The sequence below is a fragment of the Centroberyx affinis genome, unplaced genomic scaffold (genome assembly GCF_046629955.1).
Source record: "Centroberyx affinis isolate AG114_WGS23_722 - 3 ecotype Tasmania unplaced genomic scaffold, CSIRO-AGI_Caff_v1 ptg000102l_1, whole genome shotgun sequence".
In the NCBI taxonomy this organism is placed as follows: domain Eukaryota; kingdom Metazoa; phylum Chordata; class Actinopteri; order Beryciformes; family Berycidae; genus Centroberyx; species Centroberyx affinis.
The window spans coordinates 489,794-511,347 of record NW_027278804.1 but is presented as its reverse complement, the minus strand read 5'-3'; the positions used below and the strand labels follow the sequence as shown (position 1 = coordinate 511,347).

At 43.0% G+C, this 21,554-nt stretch overlaps 1 protein-coding gene across 1 annotated transcript in view; it reads right to left on the bottom strand.

Annotated features, from left to right (window-relative positions):
• Positions 1–708: 708 nt before the first annotated feature.
• The window catches only part of LOC139647903 (eukaryotic translation initiation factor 3 subunit H), a 56,368-nt gene continuing 35,522 nt past the window's right edge, over positions 709–21,554 (bottom strand). The window contains exons 4-8 of the mRNA XM_071523913.1: positions 17,010–17,109; positions 12,955–13,104; positions 5,226–5,346; positions 1,627–1,759; positions 709–990 (exon numbers count right to left, since the gene is read on the bottom strand). Of these exons, the coding sequence (XP_071380014.1) occupies positions 893–990; positions 1,627–1,759; positions 5,226–5,346; positions 12,955–13,104; positions 17,010–17,109 (602 nt within the window). The 3' untranslated portion in view covers positions 709–892. The remainder of the gene's footprint in view (positions 991–1,626; positions 1,760–5,225; positions 5,347–12,954; positions 13,105–17,009; positions 17,110–21,554) is intronic.

Here is a 21,554-nt window from a genome sequence, read left to right as displayed (position 1 = left end):
AGTGTTAAATATGTGCTTTGCACCTGTTTTCCACCCGTGTATAATGGTAAGCAATGCCATTCAAAGCAGAAGGTTGAACCAGGACATACGGTGTTTACTTTCAATCTCTCATTTGACACACCTGTGGTTCCTCCTTCAAATGTTGTCTTTAAATTCAACAAAAAAGCCTTTGTTTTCAGTTTCAGGGCTTTACTTTTGCACCTGAAAAACAAACAGGTGCTAATTGCTACGTGTGTGGAACAAAAGCGAATTCTGGTGTGTAATGTAATTTTACTTCAGCAAAGAAGAAAACAACCAAAAGCCTATTTAGTGCAGTGAAGCTGAGGGGGCCGAGTCAGGTAACTGGCACTTCATTTAACGCTCAACTTTCACAGGTACTTTATTGCAGTAGTGCTTACAAGGAAATGATTGTTGCCACAATGCAAACCAACACTTCAGCAGAATCAGCATAATTGGTTCTACCTGCTTGATGTTTGAACTGCAAGAAGAAAAACATGTAGCAATAAACCTAATTATGTGTACCATTGTACTGTATAATTATTTTGTATCGATTGTGTGCAAGCACCATTTAAGCATATTATTATTCTGTACATAGCGAATAGTTTTTGTACAGTCAAGAAGAAGTGCAAGGCCTTGGTCTACAATATGCTGTTATTTCCCTCAACAACCTGAATGCTGTTATGTGAAAACATACAAGGAGCCGGTGAAGATGTGGAGATGCAAGACTTTTATTTAAATGACAAATCAAATGATTCTGAAAGATCTCGTTTATATCGGAGAAAAACAATATCCAGCGCCGTTCTGCAGGTGGTTTTGCGAGGGCCTTGCCTCTCCGTTACCTTCCCATCCTTCCCGCACTTTCTTTCCCTCTTTCTCTCACTCCGTCTCTCCTCTAGCTGTTGTGGCCTTGGAGAGCCTCCGCCATGAACAGCTTCCCAAGGTTCTGCGAGGTAAATTCCTTCACATTCTGGCAGTAGTTGTTAATTTGCCCTGTTGGGGGTAGGCGCAGACACCCACACACAAACACGCACACACACACACACACGCACACACACACACACACACACACAGATTCATACGTACGTAAGCAGACGTGCGCACACACAGACGGAGGCGGGAGAGGGGAAAAAAAAAAACGGCAGCACAACAAAAACATCAAATTAGTGGGGAATGGGGTAAACGGAAGGATCAGAATGTTCATAAAAGGCGGGGGAGAGCCGAGCGGCGGGGAACAGCGGGGAAGGGGGCGGTCGACTCAGAGATTGAGTCAATAAACTTTAGATTAATGTAATTTCAGGATAATGGCTGAGATAATTACAAAACAGAACCTGAGCTCCTGCGAGGGGAGCAGAGGCGGCTGATGGAGTTTGGAGGGAGGGGGTTCTGTCTGCCTGGGATGACGAGTGCTGTCCGGTGTGTGTGTGTGTGTGTGTGTGTGCGTGTGTGTAAATGAATGGAAGGGGGTAGATGAAGGCTGGGAGCGTGACGGTGTTGAGCAGAACTATGCACGTAGGGGGGCTTGGGTGTACATACAAGCATGCATTTGTGTGATCTGTGTGTGTGTGTGTGTGTGTGTGTGTGTGTGTGTGTGTGTGTGTGTGTGTGTGTGTGTGTGTGTGTGTTTACCTGCAATAAGCAGCGTGTCCATGCGCGGAGGGGGCTGGGGAGGCTTGAACATCTTGGTGATGTCTTCCTCGGGCAACGGGGGCTCCCCTCTGCTCTGTCGCTGGGCGTTCTCCTGCTGCCGCCTCTGGAGATACTGGAGGGGGAGAGACAGAGAGAGAGAGAGAGAGAGAGAGAGGGGTGGGGGTGGAGGAGGGGGGGGCAGAGAGAGAGGAAGGTGCAAGAGGAAAAGATATATAGAGGAGAGACGAAAGAACAAGGGGAAGACGGGTGGGAGATGGAGCCGAGAAAGGAGAGAATGCGAAATAAGGGGGTGGGGGGTAAGGATGAGGAAAGAGTGAGGGAGATGAGGGGAGAAGAAAGAAAGACAGGAACAGGAAGAACCAGGAGAGAAATATAGTTGGATAGAGAGAAAGGGGAGTGCAGAAAGCAGGGGAAAGAGTGACAATGGAAGGGGAAAGAAAGAGGAAGAGGACAGGCAGAAGAGGAAAGGAGCAGGAAACAGTAACAAGAAGGAGAGAGAGAGATGTAAAGGGACATGGTGAAGAGGGGAGAGGGAGGGGGGAAGAGAGAGAGAGAGAGAGAGAGAGAGGAGAGTTATAAGTGCTGACAGGGATGGAGTGATTTGTGGAGGGCTGACAGTCGGTAAATCAGTGAGGTGCCGGGTCTCTGGAGATCCTAAAAGCCTTGTTAATTTGGCAAGATGGAGGAGAGACTGACACAGACCGGTGTGAGGGGAGGTTGCGGCGGGCAAGGAAAAACGGTGTGGGAGCAACTTGAGTGCTTTCAACTAAACATCCCACAACGCACCTGTACGGGCGCGACTGGGTGCGAGGAGTAATGAAAAAGAAAAAAAAAAACGAAAAACACAAAACGGCATTTGTTTGAATGAATTCCGACGACTCTGGAGGTTTTCCTGCCAAAGCATTAAAAGAGCGACTGCGTGTACTCAAAATGGAAATGCGTAACTGTACGCAAATGTTAGAGGCAAACAACCAATCAAACATCAAAAAAGAAAAAAAAAACAAAAACATGATTCTGCACTTGTGCTCCACCCTCCATAATTGGCTTGGCCGGCGCCACCTGTAAATATACAAAACGATAACTTATCTCCTAACACAGGTGTCCTTGCTGCCAGGTTAAATGAATGAACAACGCATCCACTGCCATGTCTTACCTGCCAAACAAAATAAAAAAAAATAACGACTAAATCAAAGGGAATAAGATTTACAATTCCTGGTACAAAGACTCATTTGACCACGGAGTGCGCCTGGGCACCTGCTATTTACCAAATTCAGAGAGCTATAAATGAAAAATGCAGCCCTCTGGTCACCGAGCCTTTTTGGGCCTTTCTATGATGGCTAACAAGGTTCCATTTGTCCAGGAAGCAGTTGGGTCAATAGTGGAAGATTGTATGGAGCACAAGACTTCTGCAGGCTGTAATAGAGGCTCACTCTCCTTTCTCTGTGTGTGTATATTGTTTGTTAACGGTGCAGAATTGCATGGAACATGAACAAAGTAGACACCATAATAGGGGGCTGTCTATGTGTGATATTGTGTGAGATATTGTGTGTGTGTTGCTGGGTTAAGGCCGGGCTGCTTGGGGGCTGTGATGATGAGAAGGTCGGTGGTGGAGTATGATGGATCATAATGGTCGGAGTGTATGTGATTGGCCTCGGGATGTGTGTGTATGTACATGTGTGTGCGTCTGCGGTTGTGCATGCGTGTGTGTTTGGAGCACACCTGACCTTTGCCTGTGTGTTCGTTGCCTAACGTCTATGAACGCGGTCGTGGTTTCGTCCGCTGTCAGCCGAGATGATGATGACTCAACCCAGATCGACATTAATTCGTCAGATATTTTCTCACTTCAACTAAGAGAGAATAACGACAGAATGATGTCGGCGTATGCAGGTGGGTGTAAGTGTGCGTGCGCGCGGTGCACACCAATGAGTCACCTTGCGCTTCCATTTTCCTGAGGAATTTGTGTGTACAAGTGTGTGAGCTTGTGTTTTGCACATTACCTGATGTTTGTGCTGCTTCTGGCCGAGGTTGCAGCTGCAGATGGTGTGTGTCTGAGTCTCTGTGCATCTGTGTGTGTGTGTGTGTGTGTGTGTGTGTGTGTGTGTGTGTGTGTGTGTGTGTGTGTGTGTGTCTCTCTGTTCTGGTCTTTTTGGTGCTTCTGGCTGACTTTGTGCTTGTAGGTGGTGTGTGTGCCTGAGTCTCTGCGCATGTGTGTATGTTTTGCAAGGTGCTTTTGCAGCTGCTATTGACTGAACTTTCAGCTTCAAGTGGTGTGTCTCAAGGTACTGGAAAAGAATGAATCAGGGGAGTTTTGCCTAATCGTTAAAATGAAAATTTACTGTTTATTGATAGGAGCCTTGCATCCATCATTTATGTTTCTGCTCTCGCCGGGTGCCTCGACAGTATCTGAAGACAGTCTGAACAAAACGCGCGGCGTTTAACCTAGCCTGTCCCACTTCAAATGAGGCTAAATTTGGAACACTGTATATCAAAGAACGAGCCCTCGAAGGGAAGAAAATGACAAGTTCTTTGATAGGGAAAATAAGCAGATGCAGGGAGAAGCACGTCTGAAATTGAACCGATGGCGATCTGCGGTGGGCAAACGTCAGCGGCTCCGGCGAGCTGAGGGATGAGTCGGGCCGATAACGCCGTGACGGATATTTGAAGAGGTTAACATTTGTCATTTTTATCTCATCATTATCCGCTCAAAAACCAACAGAAATTTTAAAGCCCGTGTCCTGATGTCGTTACTGCCCCTGGTTGCTGAAGGCGCCGATGTAGGTGGCGGTGTTCCCGCGGCGCATAAGTATACATTAGAGGTAAATGCAGCTTGTGTCTAAAGTGAAGCCTAAAGGCAGTTTTTAGCTCTACTTGGGCGTTCTACAGGTGACACATTTGTGGCGTTTTAGGTGTCTGAGTCTAGAGCGTATAGTCAGCCCTGCCATTCAAAAATAATGTAACAAGGTAAAAAATAGCATGAGAAGGTGATTGACTCAATAATATAAACTGTGATTGGCATTCGATTTTCATTAGTGTGTGTTGGGTCTAGCCACTACTGGAACATTTCCCACTCCACTGAAACTTGGCTTCGAAGACACACACCCTTTCTGCCCCCGCGGTGGTACCTTGTGTTTTTACAGCTGCTATTTACTGAGTATTGATCTATGTGACTATGTTCATGCGCATCACTGTGTGCGTATGTTAGTGAAATGGTCTGTTTACCATTGATGCTTGCTTGGCACATGTGTGTATGACCATGCTTCCACGTGTGTGTTCTACCTGGTGTTTCTGCTGCTTGCTGTGGTTACAGCTGTAGTCCATGGTTGAGAGAGAGATACCTGCTGTTTCTTTGAGATTGTGGCTGTAGGTGCATCTGTGCGTGAATCTCTGTGTGTTTGTGTGTGTGTGTGGCCCCCCCCCTTCCCTCTCTCTCCCTCCCTCCGCTATGTGCGTGCTGGTAACCTGATGTTTTCTGCTGCTGCTTGCTCTGAGTCTGGCTGTAGGTGGTGTGTGTGTGCATCTGTGCATGAAAGATTCAGTGTGTGTGTCTGTGTGTGTGCGCGTGTGTGTAAGCAAGTTACCTGGTGTTTCTGCTGCTGCTGCTTGCTCAGGTTGCGGCTGTAGGTGTTATATTTGACAATGTCTTGGCTCATGTCATCCACTCTGTCCATCAGCAGCTGCAGGCTCTTCTCAAGGTGGTTACTGGGGAAAAATGGCAGCATGTCACTCACAAATATTTGTACTCCTATACAGCACTTGTGAGCAGTACTGACATACATTCACTCTCTAACCCCTAAGCCTTACTACTAAACACCTCGCGCAACCAGTCCGGCTTCAAGGTAGCCCTCTATCCTGGGACCGACCCATAAGATGCTTCTTGCCACACTTGCAGCCCTGGGAATCTCTGAGTCGGCACGCTCGTGGTCCTACCTGGTTAATCATTCTTATGGAAAGCGAACTGTCATCCTTTGGAAAGCTACTGTCATGTAACCTCTCCCCCGGGGATCCGCAGAACTCAGACCCGGGGACCCTCCTCTCCTCTCCACACTACATTACTTGGGTCCGTTATCACATCCTACATCTTTTCCCACCATTGCCATGCTGACAACACTCGGCTCTCATGGTCTTTCTCTTCTCTCTCCCATCCCATGGGTCCCATTTCCAACGGGATGTCCGCCCACCACCTTTAGTTCAACCTTGACAAGACTGAGCTGCTCTTCTTCAACTCTTGTCCCTCTTGTATTTTGGCCTAAGGACTTATATTATCTAATTTATGAATGTCTGGAGGCTGCACAATGCAATATGTAGAGTGGAAGAAGAGGGACTGACTGTTTGTATTTAAGTGACAATTATATCTGTGAGGGCTGCCAGCACTGTAAATATTGTTATTGTTGTCTGTGCATGTGTGTGAGTGTGGGGTGTAGGGGTGTGTGTGTGTGTGTGAACAGCAGTCACACCCCATCATCTGTTGCAAGCTGAAACATCTCGTCAAAAATACACCCATCCTCCATATCCATCGACTTTACAATCTTAAAGGCTGTTGTTTAGGGGGAAAAAAGAAGAAAAAAAAACAACTTTCCTACCACTCTCCTCAGCTCTCAATCAGGAATAGTTTTCTTACATCTACTGCCAGGTAGGTTTGGGAACCGAGGCCCAGTTCCATTGACAAACCGGTTCCAATTTTTCCAGAGCCGATTGGATCGAAACACATTTGCCTTATTGATTCCTGTTACTGATTGCCTGCCACCCCCACCCCCCACTCCAATTTTTTATTATATTGAATTGTGTCCCTCTCCAATCTTCAGTTGTCTGCTGTGAGGAGAAGAACCTCTTACCCACTTTACAGGTGATGTGTATACAATTTTGGAGTCAAGTTTTTTATGTGAAGAGTAAATATTTTTAAATTTGTTTCAAGCAATTCAGTTACAGATGTAGTACTGATGGGGTGCTATGAAGGTAATATACAGTATATAAGAAAGGAACTGATTAGGGAATGGTTGAGGAATCACATCATTATGGAATCAGTAGGGAATTGACATTGATCAATTCCTAACCCTTCTGCCAGGAAACAACGATTCTGACTCTTTAAGATCGGTGCACTGTTGCACTCCCTTTGTTAGTCACTGTGTTTAAAAGTATCAGCTAAATGGCAAAAATGTAAGTAAATGGATAGAGCTTACATACATACATATTCAAACAAGTGTATGGGCATACACCAGGATAAACACAAGGAGCACAACAGCACTCAAGTGTATTCCTACCAGCATGCGTATAAAAAGAAGCACACATACATATGCAAACACACACACACTGGAGTCACTGAACATGGTAATCTCAGCTGGGCTCCCAGCTACCATCAACCTCACATCAACTATTGACATTCTCATCACATCTTACATGCAGACACACGTTTATGTAAAGGCCCACAAGCACTCACACTGAGCTGGCAGATATGACCACACGCATGTACATACATGTATGAACATACTACTGATGAACACTTCCTGATGTATCACGCTATCTTCACATGCTTCACTCACTGATTAACAACCCCATCAATATTACTGTCTGGCACCTGCATAGGGTGTGCGTTGAATGCAACTGATCAAATAATCCACCTAACACTTAAATGCAGAGCCGTACTGTCCCCAGCCCTGACACACACACACACACACACACACACACACACACACAGCTGCATACAGTTGAATAGGTACCTAGGCATGTGGACACAGACATAGCAGTTATGTTCTCAGTCACCATCACTTCTAATGGCCCCCTTTACATCAACATCACATCTGTGCCCAGGTACGATTTTCCCTGCATATTTAACTGTGGGGTAGCTAACCTGAACCTTTTGCTGAAGCACATAAGGACATTTTAAAGTGAAAGATTCATGTAAAAACATTTTACTTGTTTTCTTTGCGTATGGCTTCTTAGTCAGTTCTAATAGTCTTTTCCGCTATTTTAAATTAAATTAATTAAAGATTGTTTCCAATACCATCATTTTTACCTGCGAGGACTGTTGTGTGGTCAGTTGTCAATCTTCCACTAGGTATCAAACCCATCAACAAAATCCACATAAGCCACAAAGCCTGCCAATAATGTTGCAGAACTTAGGACCTTCATCTCTTCTGTGGAACTACACCTGTAGGCCTAGGACCAAATCCCACCACAACACCTTCCTCCTGTGTCTCCCCAGCTGTGTCACACTTGATTCTCACACACTGATGGTAGCCGATTAAAAAAAAAAATTGGGTCTCATTCATCAAGCAATATGCTAGCAAATTTGTGTGGAAAGCATTTGTAATGTATGCAGGAAATCATTTCATCCATAAATTACTCAGAAGCAGATCCTTCAAAACATCTGGCATGTACGTTTCATTAAATAAGTGGCTACAATGTCATTCACAATATAAGAGAAGGACATGGTGAAATTGGCAATATATTGTATTTGCATTGAAAAAGGAAATGATTGTGTGATTGCAAGCTGTTCTGCTTACATGCCATGGAATTTGAAGGTAAATCTTCAATCCACCAAAACATGTAAGCATGTAAACATGTACAACGGTATTTTGGAAACTATGACTTGCTATATAGATATTGCACTAGGCCCTTATTGTGATTTCCATGCAATTTTTATGAATTATGCAGTATGAAAGCATGTCTAAATGCTTTAAAATTATTCAGCAAAACGGTGAATGTTCTAATTTGAAATAGGCATCAATATTAACAACTAGTGGGCACTTTCCAGGTATCCTTACCCACCTCCCTGATTGCACTGGCTGGGTGTTAACAGCGAGGAAGGATCTAGGAAGACCACACCGCAGCGGGTGGTTTCAGATCTGTGAATGGGAGGCTGGGAGTACAGACATTATTAGGCGGGTAAGGGAGAGTGAACGACAAGACTACCATAAAATGCAATGTCAATACATATCAGACCGTGAGGAAGGATCTAAAAGAACCATGCCACTGTGCATGACTCAGATCTGGCAAAGGTGAATTTAGATGGGAGGAGGAAAATGAACAAATTATCAGCTTTATGAAAAGTAGGGCCTGAATATTCTTTAAGTAAACAGCACTTCTCATAACAACACACTGAGTGCTATTTTCCATCATGAAAACATGAAAACAAGAGGTTTCCGTTTTGACATGGTGGGAAAGGAAATGCGTGCTGAATAATGCATTTTACACTACACAGCGTCTGGCCACAGTGAAGGGTTAAATTATTCACAAAGGTCAGCAAGTCTCTCGATCAATCCTGAATTAGAAATCAAAGTCCATCGAGGGATTTCCTATCATCACAGATTCTGTTTTAAGCCCAGGTTCAAGTGCAGCCTATATGATGCATCTGTGCTAGGGCCTGGTTGTTCATATTCACGCAGGACAACAGAGGACAAACTCTGGAATTGTATTGATCTACAGGCAGAAATGGGCTGACATTCAGTAAAGTGAAATTAGTTCAGAGGGGATCAAGTGTTGTTTGATACAGCTGCCAAGGAAGCAACGCTACAGTGACTTCCATGCTTACACTGAGTGTTTTAGTATGATGCAGCCTTTTTTAAATGATGGCCTGGGACAGGCTGCTGGCCTGCTTCTGCAGAGGAATGATACACTTTAATGAACCAGGGTATTAGCTAGAGAGACAATATCGCAACACTACATGACGGAGGAGCTTGGTGCTAAAGGCATAGGCCTAAGAAGATGACTGAAGGGATCAATTCGCGATCATGAAGCTTTTTTCCTACATTCCTATTAGCTTTAGTTGCCTGGACTGTATGATTGACAGCTTACTCACTACACACACACACACACACACACACACACACACACACACACAAAAGACAATATCACATTTGGATATCACCCAAAAATTGTTTATCAGTTTAGCAACCCCCATTTAGTGCATTAGTTTAAATATCTCTACCAACAGTAGTTCCTGTTCATTAAGTTAAAAATATGGCATGCATTTACAAATGTCAAAACAGCAGCGCTCTTGCCATTGGGCATAAGAGAACAATTGCCATGATGTGCTGAGGGTGGTGTGGGCTAGAATGCTTGGCCCATACTATTTATTTAGTCACATTCCTCTCTCCACTCTTCCTGCCCTCCTTCATTATTCGATTGGGAGAAAAAAAAACTATTACAGGGAGGGTAGTCTGCCAATTCTCCTTTTAAGAAAAAAAAATCAATTGAGATGTATAATAGCCTTTTCACCCCATTGTATCAACCACAAAAGGCATACAGCACATGGGGTTGAGAGTGAGGACAGCTCACTTGCTAATGGGATATACTGTAAGGGCTGAATAACAGGCTACATCAGACCTTGACCGTGACAATAACCATACATTACCATCAATTGAGCAGGTCCCAGAATGAGAAGGTGGTGAGCAAAAGAACCTTTTCTCTAAGAAACTGCGGGGCTCCCATCATCTCACTGGATCATGTCTCTCTCCCCCAAGGGTCATAGCTCTCACTTTACATTTCTGTCACCACCTCCCTTTATGGCCCTTACTCCATTTCTCTTTCTCTCAACCTCCCTCTCGCCTCTCACTCTTTCTTCCTTTGCAAAACTCATAGCGTCTCACTTTTCGCTTTCCCCTACTGCTCACTCACATGCTTCCTTATTGGATACTATACAGTGCAGTGTTTCCCATTCATAGGCTCATCTGTGGCGCACCGCCACAATATCGGCACGGCTACCACAAAACAAAAAGTTGGTCAATGTATAGAAATTGATCTAAATCGATCTCTAATGCACATGATGTGCACATCACGCCATGTTTGACATTTGGTGATGAACAGACCAGCAGCATTGTAGCCACTCCAACAGAGCCTCCGGTTGTGAAAACTAAAGTGAAACACAATTTGCTCCAAACTGGCATGTGTTCATAACGGGATTTGTAAACAGTAGCTTGATACTTTTTAATTGCAGATTTATAACACAGCTCAACACTCAGATAGAAAGCTAACATGAGTGCAGTTTATATTGCCCCTGATCACCAGTTGGACTCCACTGGACACACTGCTCTCACTGCAGGTAAGACAAATACAGGCTATTTTGTAACATTACAAATAAAGAGGCACTTCAAGGTTCTTGGGAGAAAAGCTACATAAATGAATTTCCATTCATGCAATCCATCACCACGATCAACATCATCATCTATGGTAAGAACAACCCTGTTTTCTGGAGTGGAACTGCATTCACTCAGCCTTAGACATGGATGACATTGACAAATGTGGCTGCAGATTGGAAAATGAGACAAAAGGAAAAACATTAAATAAAACCCATTATCTTTTCTTTTTTTGGGAGGAGTGGAGATGAGGAGAAAAGGGTGGGGTTGTCACAGGGAGATGTAGAGAGACGGACGCTACAATCCAATACATGGGCAGAGCTGCGCAGCAATCTGACAACTTCAGGAAACAATTTCATCTTGCCAGACATCTCATCGGCAGTCATGCAGGGAAACCTATAGGGAGGGCCAGGCTTTTTCTGCCCCACTTTGGGTCACATCAAAAACTATGCTTATGCTTCAACTTCACAGTAGTCATTTGGAAAATGGAACAAAATGCAGCAAGGGCAAGTGGGGTATTGGCCTTGGGTCAATTTGACAATTGATAACAAATGATTGGGCTAGTGCCAAGGTTGGATGGCAGGGCGCATGCATCCTAGATAGCTTTGCACATAGGACGCTTCATTTGGTTCGTGGTTTGCTTGTTTTACAAATCACAACAGCTTCTGATGTGCTCCTCAGCAGTGCATAGTGTGTGAGCATAGTGTGTGTGTATAGTGTGTTTTGCACACCAACAGTGTGTATATCAGCACATTGAGTCGGTATAGTACTAATTTCTCACACCTGCCCCTGGGAAGCTTTTTGATTAGCAGCTTCACAGCTGTTGCTCCACTCACAGTGGTTTATCTCCATAAATGATTGCTGATAAATTCTCCCGAGACCGATGCTGAGAGCCTCTGAGATCTGAATGCGAGACCCAGAGAGCTAGACTGTGGGACGATATGGTGGGGTGACATTTGTGTTGATACTGTAATTATTCGTGATGGAACAAAGTTTGGTGGCAGGTCCTGTTTTTGGAAGCATTTCTGGCATAATATGCATTGACCTTTAGATGTGACATTTACTGTACCTAAGTTTATATCTAGGTACACCGTATAACCTCATGTCATCAGATAAGTGGCCAAACCATGGCGAGGAACTGGAATCTGTGTGGGTTGCCATCTCAGTGTGGTTAACAGATCTGAGCCAATTCAAAAATGTTTTTAGGGTTCATTTTATTCTACTAAGGTGCCAGATGGGTAGTGTTTGCCACGTAGGACAACACAATGAATGAATCATTTCAAAGTCTGGCAAATTAAACAATATAAAATGTCCTGTTACTGTAAACCCCATCCATCTAGTGCTCCTAGCAGGTTAAAAAGTTTGAAGGATTATTTGTTAACACTATTGGAACCATGTATGATGTGTAAACACAAGACCGAATACATCAATAGACCACTTTTTCATTCCCCGATGTGGTACACTTAGGAACAGTTTAGAAGACATGGATTAATGCCTAAGAGTTCCCTAATGTCAAATCAATTTTAATTTAGAACTAGCTTTAATCCATGTCTGTGAGACCAGCCTGTAGGTTTAAAGAGATACCATGACAGCTTTAAAGTCTGCTGCTTTTTTTCCAGGTAGGTTTTACATAGTGGGGGGAAAAAATCTGCCTTGACACTTCCAACGTTGCTAAGAGCTTATAAGAAATTATAGAATTCTTCAATGGGTATGTTCACAATCATTTGATTGTTGGGTTAGCTTATACAAAGATGGATGGGACACAACGAAGCCTGCCAACGGACAACATTGTGTCACTTGTTTTATGTCAGATCCAATTGATGCACTTACACAACATCATGATGCTAGTGGTATTATTTTCAGTGTTATCTGCAAACAGAAGACACTGTAATGTACTTGTGCAGCACATGACGTGAGTGTTGCCATGTTGGCATATTTGTGAGCAAACACACTGCTACATTGAGCAGAAAGATGTTTTACCTGAGTTGTGCTTACACCCATTATGATCTTACACAGGCCTTTACACGTGTATTTCCTTATTCAGGTTAAGATTGGAACAAATTAGCTTCTGGCTAGTGAAAACCATTGGAAAAAAAAAAAGAAAACACTGAACCACTGGGATTTGTATCTAGGACTGTGAGAAATGTTTTTAAAAGGTGGGTCATAGGTACAGATGGGACTTATACCTTCATTCACTCTTCACATTCTTATATCTGAGTTTGTAAACTCATCTGACCTGCTGGAGAGGTTGAGCAGTTCGTGCTTGTCGGCGACTGTGGACTTCTCCTCCAGCTCCCACATCAGTACGTTGATGAGGTGGGAGTTCTTGATCACAATGGGCACCTCCTCGAACATATGCTCAAAGCCAATGTTGGCCTTTTTCAAGCTAGAGAGTAAGGAGAAAAAGACAGGGCAGAAAAAAAGATAAGTTTTCCCAGATATATTCCTGTATCATGTTTAGTTAAATGAAAGTATTAGTGAAATGTAGTCTTTGGTGTTCGTTATTGTTGTTTAGTGGAATTAAATGTTTTAGAAGATAAAAGCTTATGTTGCTAAAGAAAAAAATGTTTATATTCCAAACACACACAATGCATTACATCCACAATATAACATCCTATCCTACTACTATAATTGGCAATGTGTCTGTCCGGAGTTGCAAGGCACGCCATTGCTCCAATCGCCTCCAAAATTTGCCAAAACACTGTTCAGGGGTCTGGCATAAGTTTGGTCACACCAAAAAAAAAATGTTGCAGATTTCTAACCAAGGCACCGACTATACTGTACCGTAGTTCTATTTCGTGGAGGTCCGCCCCCCCATAGGGGAGCTCTGCTCCTATTGGTTTAACCTGCTGCCGAAGCAGCACCGATGACAGTCCGCCCCATAGGAGAGCTCTGCTCCTATTGGTTTACATGACTGAAGATCAAATGTATGAATGTCAGTGCGAGCCAGGACAAAGAACAAAGTCCTAAAATGCCCAAAAAGAAACGACCATCACTCTCGGATCGCGAGGCCAAGCGCAAGTTTGTAAAAACCCATCCGTTTGGACAAAATGAGCATTATGTAGCCTATGCAATAATCAAATATTGTTATAGGTCCCCAGTAGTCGGAGCTCTAAGGTCATATAGTTGGCCATTTCGTAATGTTTAGACTGTTAGGTCTACAGTAAGCTATATGGCTGCACTGAGCACCACCGTGCCTCCAATGCGCTTGTTGTCTTGATATGTTCCGGAAACTTTTCCCTCCAGACCGACTCGCAGGAACACCCACCACTTGGTGTTCCAGGACCTCATCATTTACAAATTAAGCACTGGACCAACCTATGCCTCAAAGTGCTGTCGGAAATATAATTACAAGTTCGGCGCACATGAACAACCCAACAAAGAGGTAAATATGACTGAAAAAGTCAGAATTTTCTATGATGCCCGAGCTGCCGAGATGTGAGGTTAAGGAGCCTGGAAGCTGGGACATTTGATGGTATTTTATTATTTCATGGTATTGTTCGTCATTTCTTTTTTTCAATGTTTAAAGCTACTACCAGTAGAATTTGAACTTGATGACTTTAAACTTGATGCTCCCTTGTGTGGCTTTGCTACCAAAAGCAGCTACTGGAGGATGTGTACAAAACGCGCAACAGAGCGTGGTGTTGATTTTTTTTTTTTTAATGACAGCCCTCTAATGGCTGGTCAACTCTGACTAATCCAAACAGTCTTTGTTAAGTTTGTTAAGTATTTTACACGTGTTAAACATTTTTCAACATTTTATTGTCTTGTTGGCATATACTTAATGCTACTTATTCCTATTGAAGGCTTAGCTGATGACGACTGATATACGGTCTGTCTGCTAAATGACATAATATAATATAAATGACATAATACTTACAGTGTACTTAATACACTAAAGGCTGCAAATAGAGAACTGTACTGTTACTCTTTGGGTTGTAGTTATCAGTCAATTGTGACTTGGCCTTAGAAAAACAAAACTAAAATTTATTGTGATAATATTATAATATTATGATAATATTGTGATATAATTTCTGAAAATATTGTGATATATTTTACCCATATTGCCTACCCCTAGCTGACAATGTTAAATTTAGTAGCTTAAATGATTTATTTATGAGCTCTGTTAATAAGTGTGCAAAGCACCAGCCTATCTTTAACCACCTCTCTTTGCTCCTGAACAGCTAAAAGCTGTCTCTCTCTGACATGGGCCTGTTAACACAAAATGGAACTCCAAAGTTTGTTTAATGTCTCACATAAATCCAATAGCATTGATTGACTGCCTTGGTTCAGCCTGTCACTTGTGCACAGTGCATGAGCTACAAACTAATGTCTGTATAGGTCTAATGTTGGCTTGTTAGATGCGTTGAGCTTGTTATGGGATCGATAGACTCATTGCATTAATCCACCAAGTGCACCGTGCCTGAACGGAAGACGTTTATATTATGCTTTTCCACAAGATATAAGAGAATGGTGCGTAAAACTGATCACTTGCTCCTTATTAGGTCATTTTGAAGGACGTTGTTTTGTATTCCAAATAGAGTCTCCTAAAGCAAACTTTTAAGAGACTTTTTAAAAGATTATTTTTGGCATTTTGCCTTTATTGGACAGTACACAGCAGAGAGAGACAGGAAAGACTGGGAGGGAGAAAGAGGGGGGGATGACGAGCGACAAACGTCCCGGGACGGATTCGAACGTTGCGGTATGCGACTTAGCCAACTGAGCCACCAGGACGCCCCAACAGAGGCAACTTTTTGAGGCAATGGAAATGGGCAATATTACCTTCAGTGTGGGTGAGGGATTAGTTAATGGGACAGAATCAGTGTGGATAACAGTGTGATATAAGGAAAATCGATAATGGAAAAAATACTGTTTGTTATACATATTGGCAAAATTATTCATCCACATTGCTTTAAAATGTTGCCTGCATATTATGACCTTTCAAGCGCCTGCGGAGCTATATAAAAAGTGATCTATGAGGCAATATGAGGACAGCCCATTCTAGGCAGGACAAATCGCTCAACCCTATTGGACATTGGCACACTTAATGCCATGCTCTTTCCAAGTTGGGCCCCGCTGGACGAAGCCAAAGGTTGACTCCACAGGCCAGCTAATTTGATGCTTCAGATTGTCTACTGAAGTGGAGGCTATTGACTGCTGCCTCCATAGCCCAGCGGACATAGAGGGTAGTTCAAAGGGATGGGTCTATTCAGCACTCATCTATTCCTGCCTTTCATTTCAAAAAAGGTGCACAATATATGCAAGCTTACGTAACATCAAATACACCAACATGAAAGAGGCTGCTTTTTCCTCAACATTGTAGCGGAAAAATTTTTTTTGAAGCACTTTTGAAGTTCAGCATCTTTGGAAAAAAAAAATCATTATTGATATTCAGATTTCCAGTCCATCCTGAAAATAATGGGATGTAGACAAGATTGGTGTAATGCGGTGATATTGTCCTCTCCTGCCCTGAGCAGCCCCCTTTCAATCACAGACTTATTGGAAACACTGATAGCTACAGATTGGAGCCGTAATAAATCATAGGAACTAATGAAAAGCTGCAGAAATGAGAAGGATCCTGACTCTGGGCCAAACACACTGGGTCATTAATAGAGTGGATGGCCATAGAGACACACAGGTGGAGAAAGAGACTGGGAGGGAAAGAAATGAAACGATCCAGGCAAACGGTTCCTTCTCCCTGCAAATACACTGGCTTTTAGTGCAGTTAAAATTGGATATCTGATGTTCTGAATGGACAGCAATTTGATACCACGGGGACCGCTTCATTTAGTTGCTACACTTGCATTTGTCTGTGCGTGTCCTCATGGACGCGTGTTTGTACACGTCCGAGTGCGTGCATTCGGACTACTCGGAACTGCCTGGAAAATGCCCCCTCATTACGTTCATTTTTAGCTGCAATTTAAAAGCAATTACGATAAGCCTTGGGGTCACAAAAAGCGTAAACATGGTACATTTGTTTATTTGACGGGCAAGGGCGAACTGATAAATCATCATCATCAGCATCCATCTCCAACAGCCACTAAATGCCTCCCTTGTGGATACGCAAGCCTACATTTGCATCCATTGAATAAGCAAAATCAAAAAAGGCAAAAAGGCCAATTCCATCTTCCTGTACATTTATGCATGTATACCAGCATTGGCGTGTCTGTCTGTCTGTGTGTGCATATATATCAGGATTTGTTTGTGGGCATCTGCATCTCTGTGTGAATCTCATCCATATAGTGTCTGCATGTGTGTGTGTTCTGCATGTGTGTGTTCTTTGTGACTCACCCCTCAGGTGTGAAATCTTTCTCCTTGCAGATCTCCATGAGTTTCGGGGTAAGCCTGTAGGCCTTGAGGGAGAGGGAGCCCTGGGCCGTCTTTATTGGGTCTAGGATGGCAGAAGAGAGATGAGAGTTGAAACAAATAACAGTAAATCAATACTCTGAGTCCGGATTTAACAAAGGAAAATCTTGGCGTTCTTTGTTGTTACAATTTTGGATTTGGCCACTTAGTTCACATATTTCAAAATGTGATTTCTTGCTTAAGTGAATGGCGGCTGCCCTGCTTAAAATTCATACAGTTCCACACGTTCACACCTGGGAGCTGGCCAGTACAACCACAGGCTTCTACTGCTCACCATTGAGCAGCTCTACTGGAGCAGTTGGGGGTTAAGTGCCTTCTAGGGCAACTCGGCAGTGGTTGAAGGAGCAGAGAGCACTAATCATTCACTTTTGCCACCCACATTTTCTCAGCCGGCAAGCTAAACCAGCAATCCTCTGGTTACAAGCCTGCTTCTATACGCTCTAGGCTATTGCCTCCAACTGAGTGCTTCAAATCCGGTGCTTCTTATATGGGAACTTGCTGTCAGTTATCAAAGTTGTTGCCTGCAAGTAACAAGGAGGGCATGTCAAAACAGATGCTGGAAACTGCTCAGACTGAAGGAGATCCTATGAATAGCCAAAGGTAATTTGAATTACATATCTTACAATATCCCAGGGATTGAACAATGATCTAGCCAGGTACTTCCTGGTGTAACCGATTTCACATATACTCAGATTTGAATGAATTGGTCTACAGTATGCATAGTTAATGATGTGCCCCATAGTTTGTCAGATACCAGCCTGCCAGCTGCTTGTTGCTAGCCAAAAATCACCATGCCCCGATGGGTGCTGAAGTTCCAATGGTGAACATTTGTTACCCAAAGCTAAAAAATATTGGTAGGTAGTGGATGGCACAATTGGAGGGAAGGATTAGGCTCTCACTCTGACCAACAAGCTTTGTCCGCAACCTGCATCAACGTCATCACGTCATGACAAACTCCATTGGCAATCTAATGTTGCCATGCTTATAGACAAAGCCTATACCCAGTACAAGTGCCACTTTATTTTGACAATTCTCAACATTTAGAATTGGGTTGTCTATTATTCCCACAATCTTTTTAGACTAAAATACACCTTGGTGTGCTGTAGCAAGCAGTGTGAACCAATTCCACAAGTTGAGATTTATTGAAGTAAAGTGCTGCTATGTGGATCATTTATATGCCGAATTGACCAGAGACTCTGATGATTTGTGTTACGTTCTACCATGTATGTACATTTGCCAATAAGGAAAGTAATTTGGTGTGAAGATCTCTCCACATGAGCGAACGGCACATATAAAGGCTATGCTCACCCTGGCATTTGTTAATGTTTATGCTGGTCAACATTAGCCTCAAATTGCGGTACAAAATGTCTTCCATTTTGATAATTAGGCTCTTTGACATTCAGGGAGCAGGGTGGTATGTGTTTGTGTTGTGCACTGGGGACAGTGTGAAAGAGAGGAGACAGGCAACCAAGAGTTTGCCTTTGTGGCTGGCAAGAGCAATGTAGGCTGGTGTGAAATCCAAATAGGGCAATTATTTACAGTCTCACGATTACACTTTTAACAGTGAACAGTGTTTTTATTGACCGAGTGAACTGATTTGCAACATACGTAACATACACCGTCTGAGATAATTACATATAGTAGTCCATCTTGGATAACCTGATTAAAGTTAGGGATAGTACAAGGAAATGTAAGGTTATGCATATAACCACTGTTCCCTGAAGGAGAGGTACGAGGTACAACACACATTGTATGTGATGTAATGTCCTCTTGTGTCTGGCTGAAGACCTTTATTCACACCTGTAGGGCAGATGATGCGTGGTAACATATGGAGGCCATACCCCACCTCCTATATAGTACCATCACCAGCATCATCCTTCAGTTCACAACACCGTTCTTCACTGAGCTCATCTGGTGAAGCGGTACATAGTAGTGTTTATACCTTGTTCCTCTCCCTCAGGGAACAGTGGTTATAGGCATAACCTTACGTTCCCTTTCAGACGATTCCCTCGGTACAGTATGCATGGTATGGGACATATATTCATGCCTTGCAGAGCAGGTACGAACTGACCCACTGAGGTCTAATGCAACCCTGACCCAGCAGAAAGTGCAGAGTGAGCCACTGTTACGTCCCATACAATTTGTGTTGTACCGAGTGAATCGACTGCAATGGAACATAAAAGCTTATTTCTAATGTGATCCTATGCTGAAACGGTCCTATATCCTTGGCTTGAAGGCTCTGGCCTAGCAAAGGACTGTTAAAGGTTAGCATGGTAACCATCCAGTTTAACCTCTTGAACCTTTCACCTCTTGTAAGAAAACTGTTGTCATGGCAAACCTACTTAGCAATTGGTTTAACAATCCACTCGGCTAATTCCCAGCTGTCATTGGGGGGAAGCTATTAACTTGCCAGTAGGCCATCTGATTGATTCATTCATACGTATAAAATTACCAGCAAGCTAATGACAAAGAGAACAAAAGAATCAATTCTCTTTCACTCTGACTTTAAACAGAGATAATGCCAATTCCTTTGAGGCGCTTTGATCCATTAAGCGCTGCATTATTGATTGACATTAACAGAAGCTCTCGTTAAGAATGAAAAAAGGCCGGCTGATGGAATGAATGACTGACTGCCTGTGTGGCTGGCTGGCTGGCTGACTGAGTGGCGAGACCAGATCAGAGGGGTTCATAACTCAGCTGGTTAAAATTATTCTTGGCCTACCATGGAACTGTAAAATCAAAGAACATAATCACGACGACCCTGGTGTGTTTCGGAGAGCAGGAATGGGGCCGGGGGATGTCCTTTTACACTCACCAGGACTGAAACATTGCTGGAATATGAAGCCGTTTCCATCACTCTATAAAATTACAACTCTGGTTGCTGCCTCTCTTGACTTGAAGTGGATAAACACTGAGCTGCTTTAATAAAGGACTGTGATTTGAGGTCAGTGAGTTTCTGTGTGCCTTTTGTGCCACCTGAGCTTAATACTCATTTTAAGAGTCGTAGATTGCTTGACAGACATGAAGGAGGTAAACTCATAGCATATTGTGACAGTGAACGTGCACTGAACACAAGATGTATGCCTCCAGCTGTTCACATGTATCTACAGAGACACAGGTGACATTACATTCAGGTGGCATTACATTGCAGACCAAGGAAAAAAATAAATAAATCGCTTTGAAAAATGTCTTCCAGATCTTCAGTCCACTTGAAATGTGCTTGATGTATCTTTGCCAGCCCACTGAGGAGACTCAAAAAGACACTTGCAATATTTCTCTTGAAAGATAAATCTAAATCAAACGGTCTTGATTTCACTGGGTGCCATTTGTTTTTCCAAATATCTGCAATAGACTCAAGCAATCCTCCCAGATCTGTCACACTGCTGACTCATCACTGAGACTTTCTGGTTGTGAACTACAGTGGAAGATGACAGGACTTGTCAATGCCAGTCCTATTCTTAGATACCTTTTGATTATAGAGACTTAATTTGACTTGTGATTGCTTAATCATGGCTGAAACTTAAATGGTTGCATACAATTACATGACTGTGATCGACTCTTCAGTAGCAGCGGTATTTTTAGTGCCAGATAGAAAAAAAAAAATAAAAAAAGGCAGACCTGGTATTTTGTGTCTCAACAGGCCCAATACCCCGTCTGTGATTTGGCATTTGTATTTTTGGAGTAGAACATTCCTAATCCATTTCTGTGGTGTTGTTTTTGAATACATAAAAGTATGAGAATCTCACTGGGGAGCTATTGTGTTGATTTGCACCATGGCAGAGGCCACTGAAGCTGCTTTCCACTTGCATGGACCTGTATCGTTAGCGGTCATCTGTAAATGGCTGAATGGTTTGGTCTGACAGGTGAAAATAAAGTTGCGGTGGAGTGGTCTACTGCATTCATATTCTTTTACAATCACATGCATAAAAGATCTCTTGCAAGTGATGGCCATATATTAGCCAAGAATTAGACCGGCCCATCTGGACATTACTGCCCGATGGTCGGATCAGACCCGGTGATTCAAAGATAGTTTATGAGCATGGGCTTAAATTTAAGTAACCACTGACCCATAGTTAAGGCTGAGATTTATTTTATTTTACATTTTTTGAGTTTTTTCACAAGGGTGATATCAATTTTTGTAAGGTTGAATGCCTAGACATAAATCTGTACCCGCTTAACGACTATTCTAAGATAATTTATGAATATAGTCCCTGATCTTTACATGGTACTGCTTTGCCACCATGGCTGAGCTTATCGTGACTTGGTTTAGCTTTACAGGCACAATTAGTCATTCTTTTTTTTTGCATTACTCCATATATTTGTAATGTATTCAATTACTACTTCACCGAGGTCTGTCACATTGGTGACATCATGAGCATAAACCAAATTCTGTTTTAATGAGTCATAGCCAAGCATTTCTCAGTAGACTTGTGTACCATATATGAGGTTTAGCTAACAGTAGATGTAACA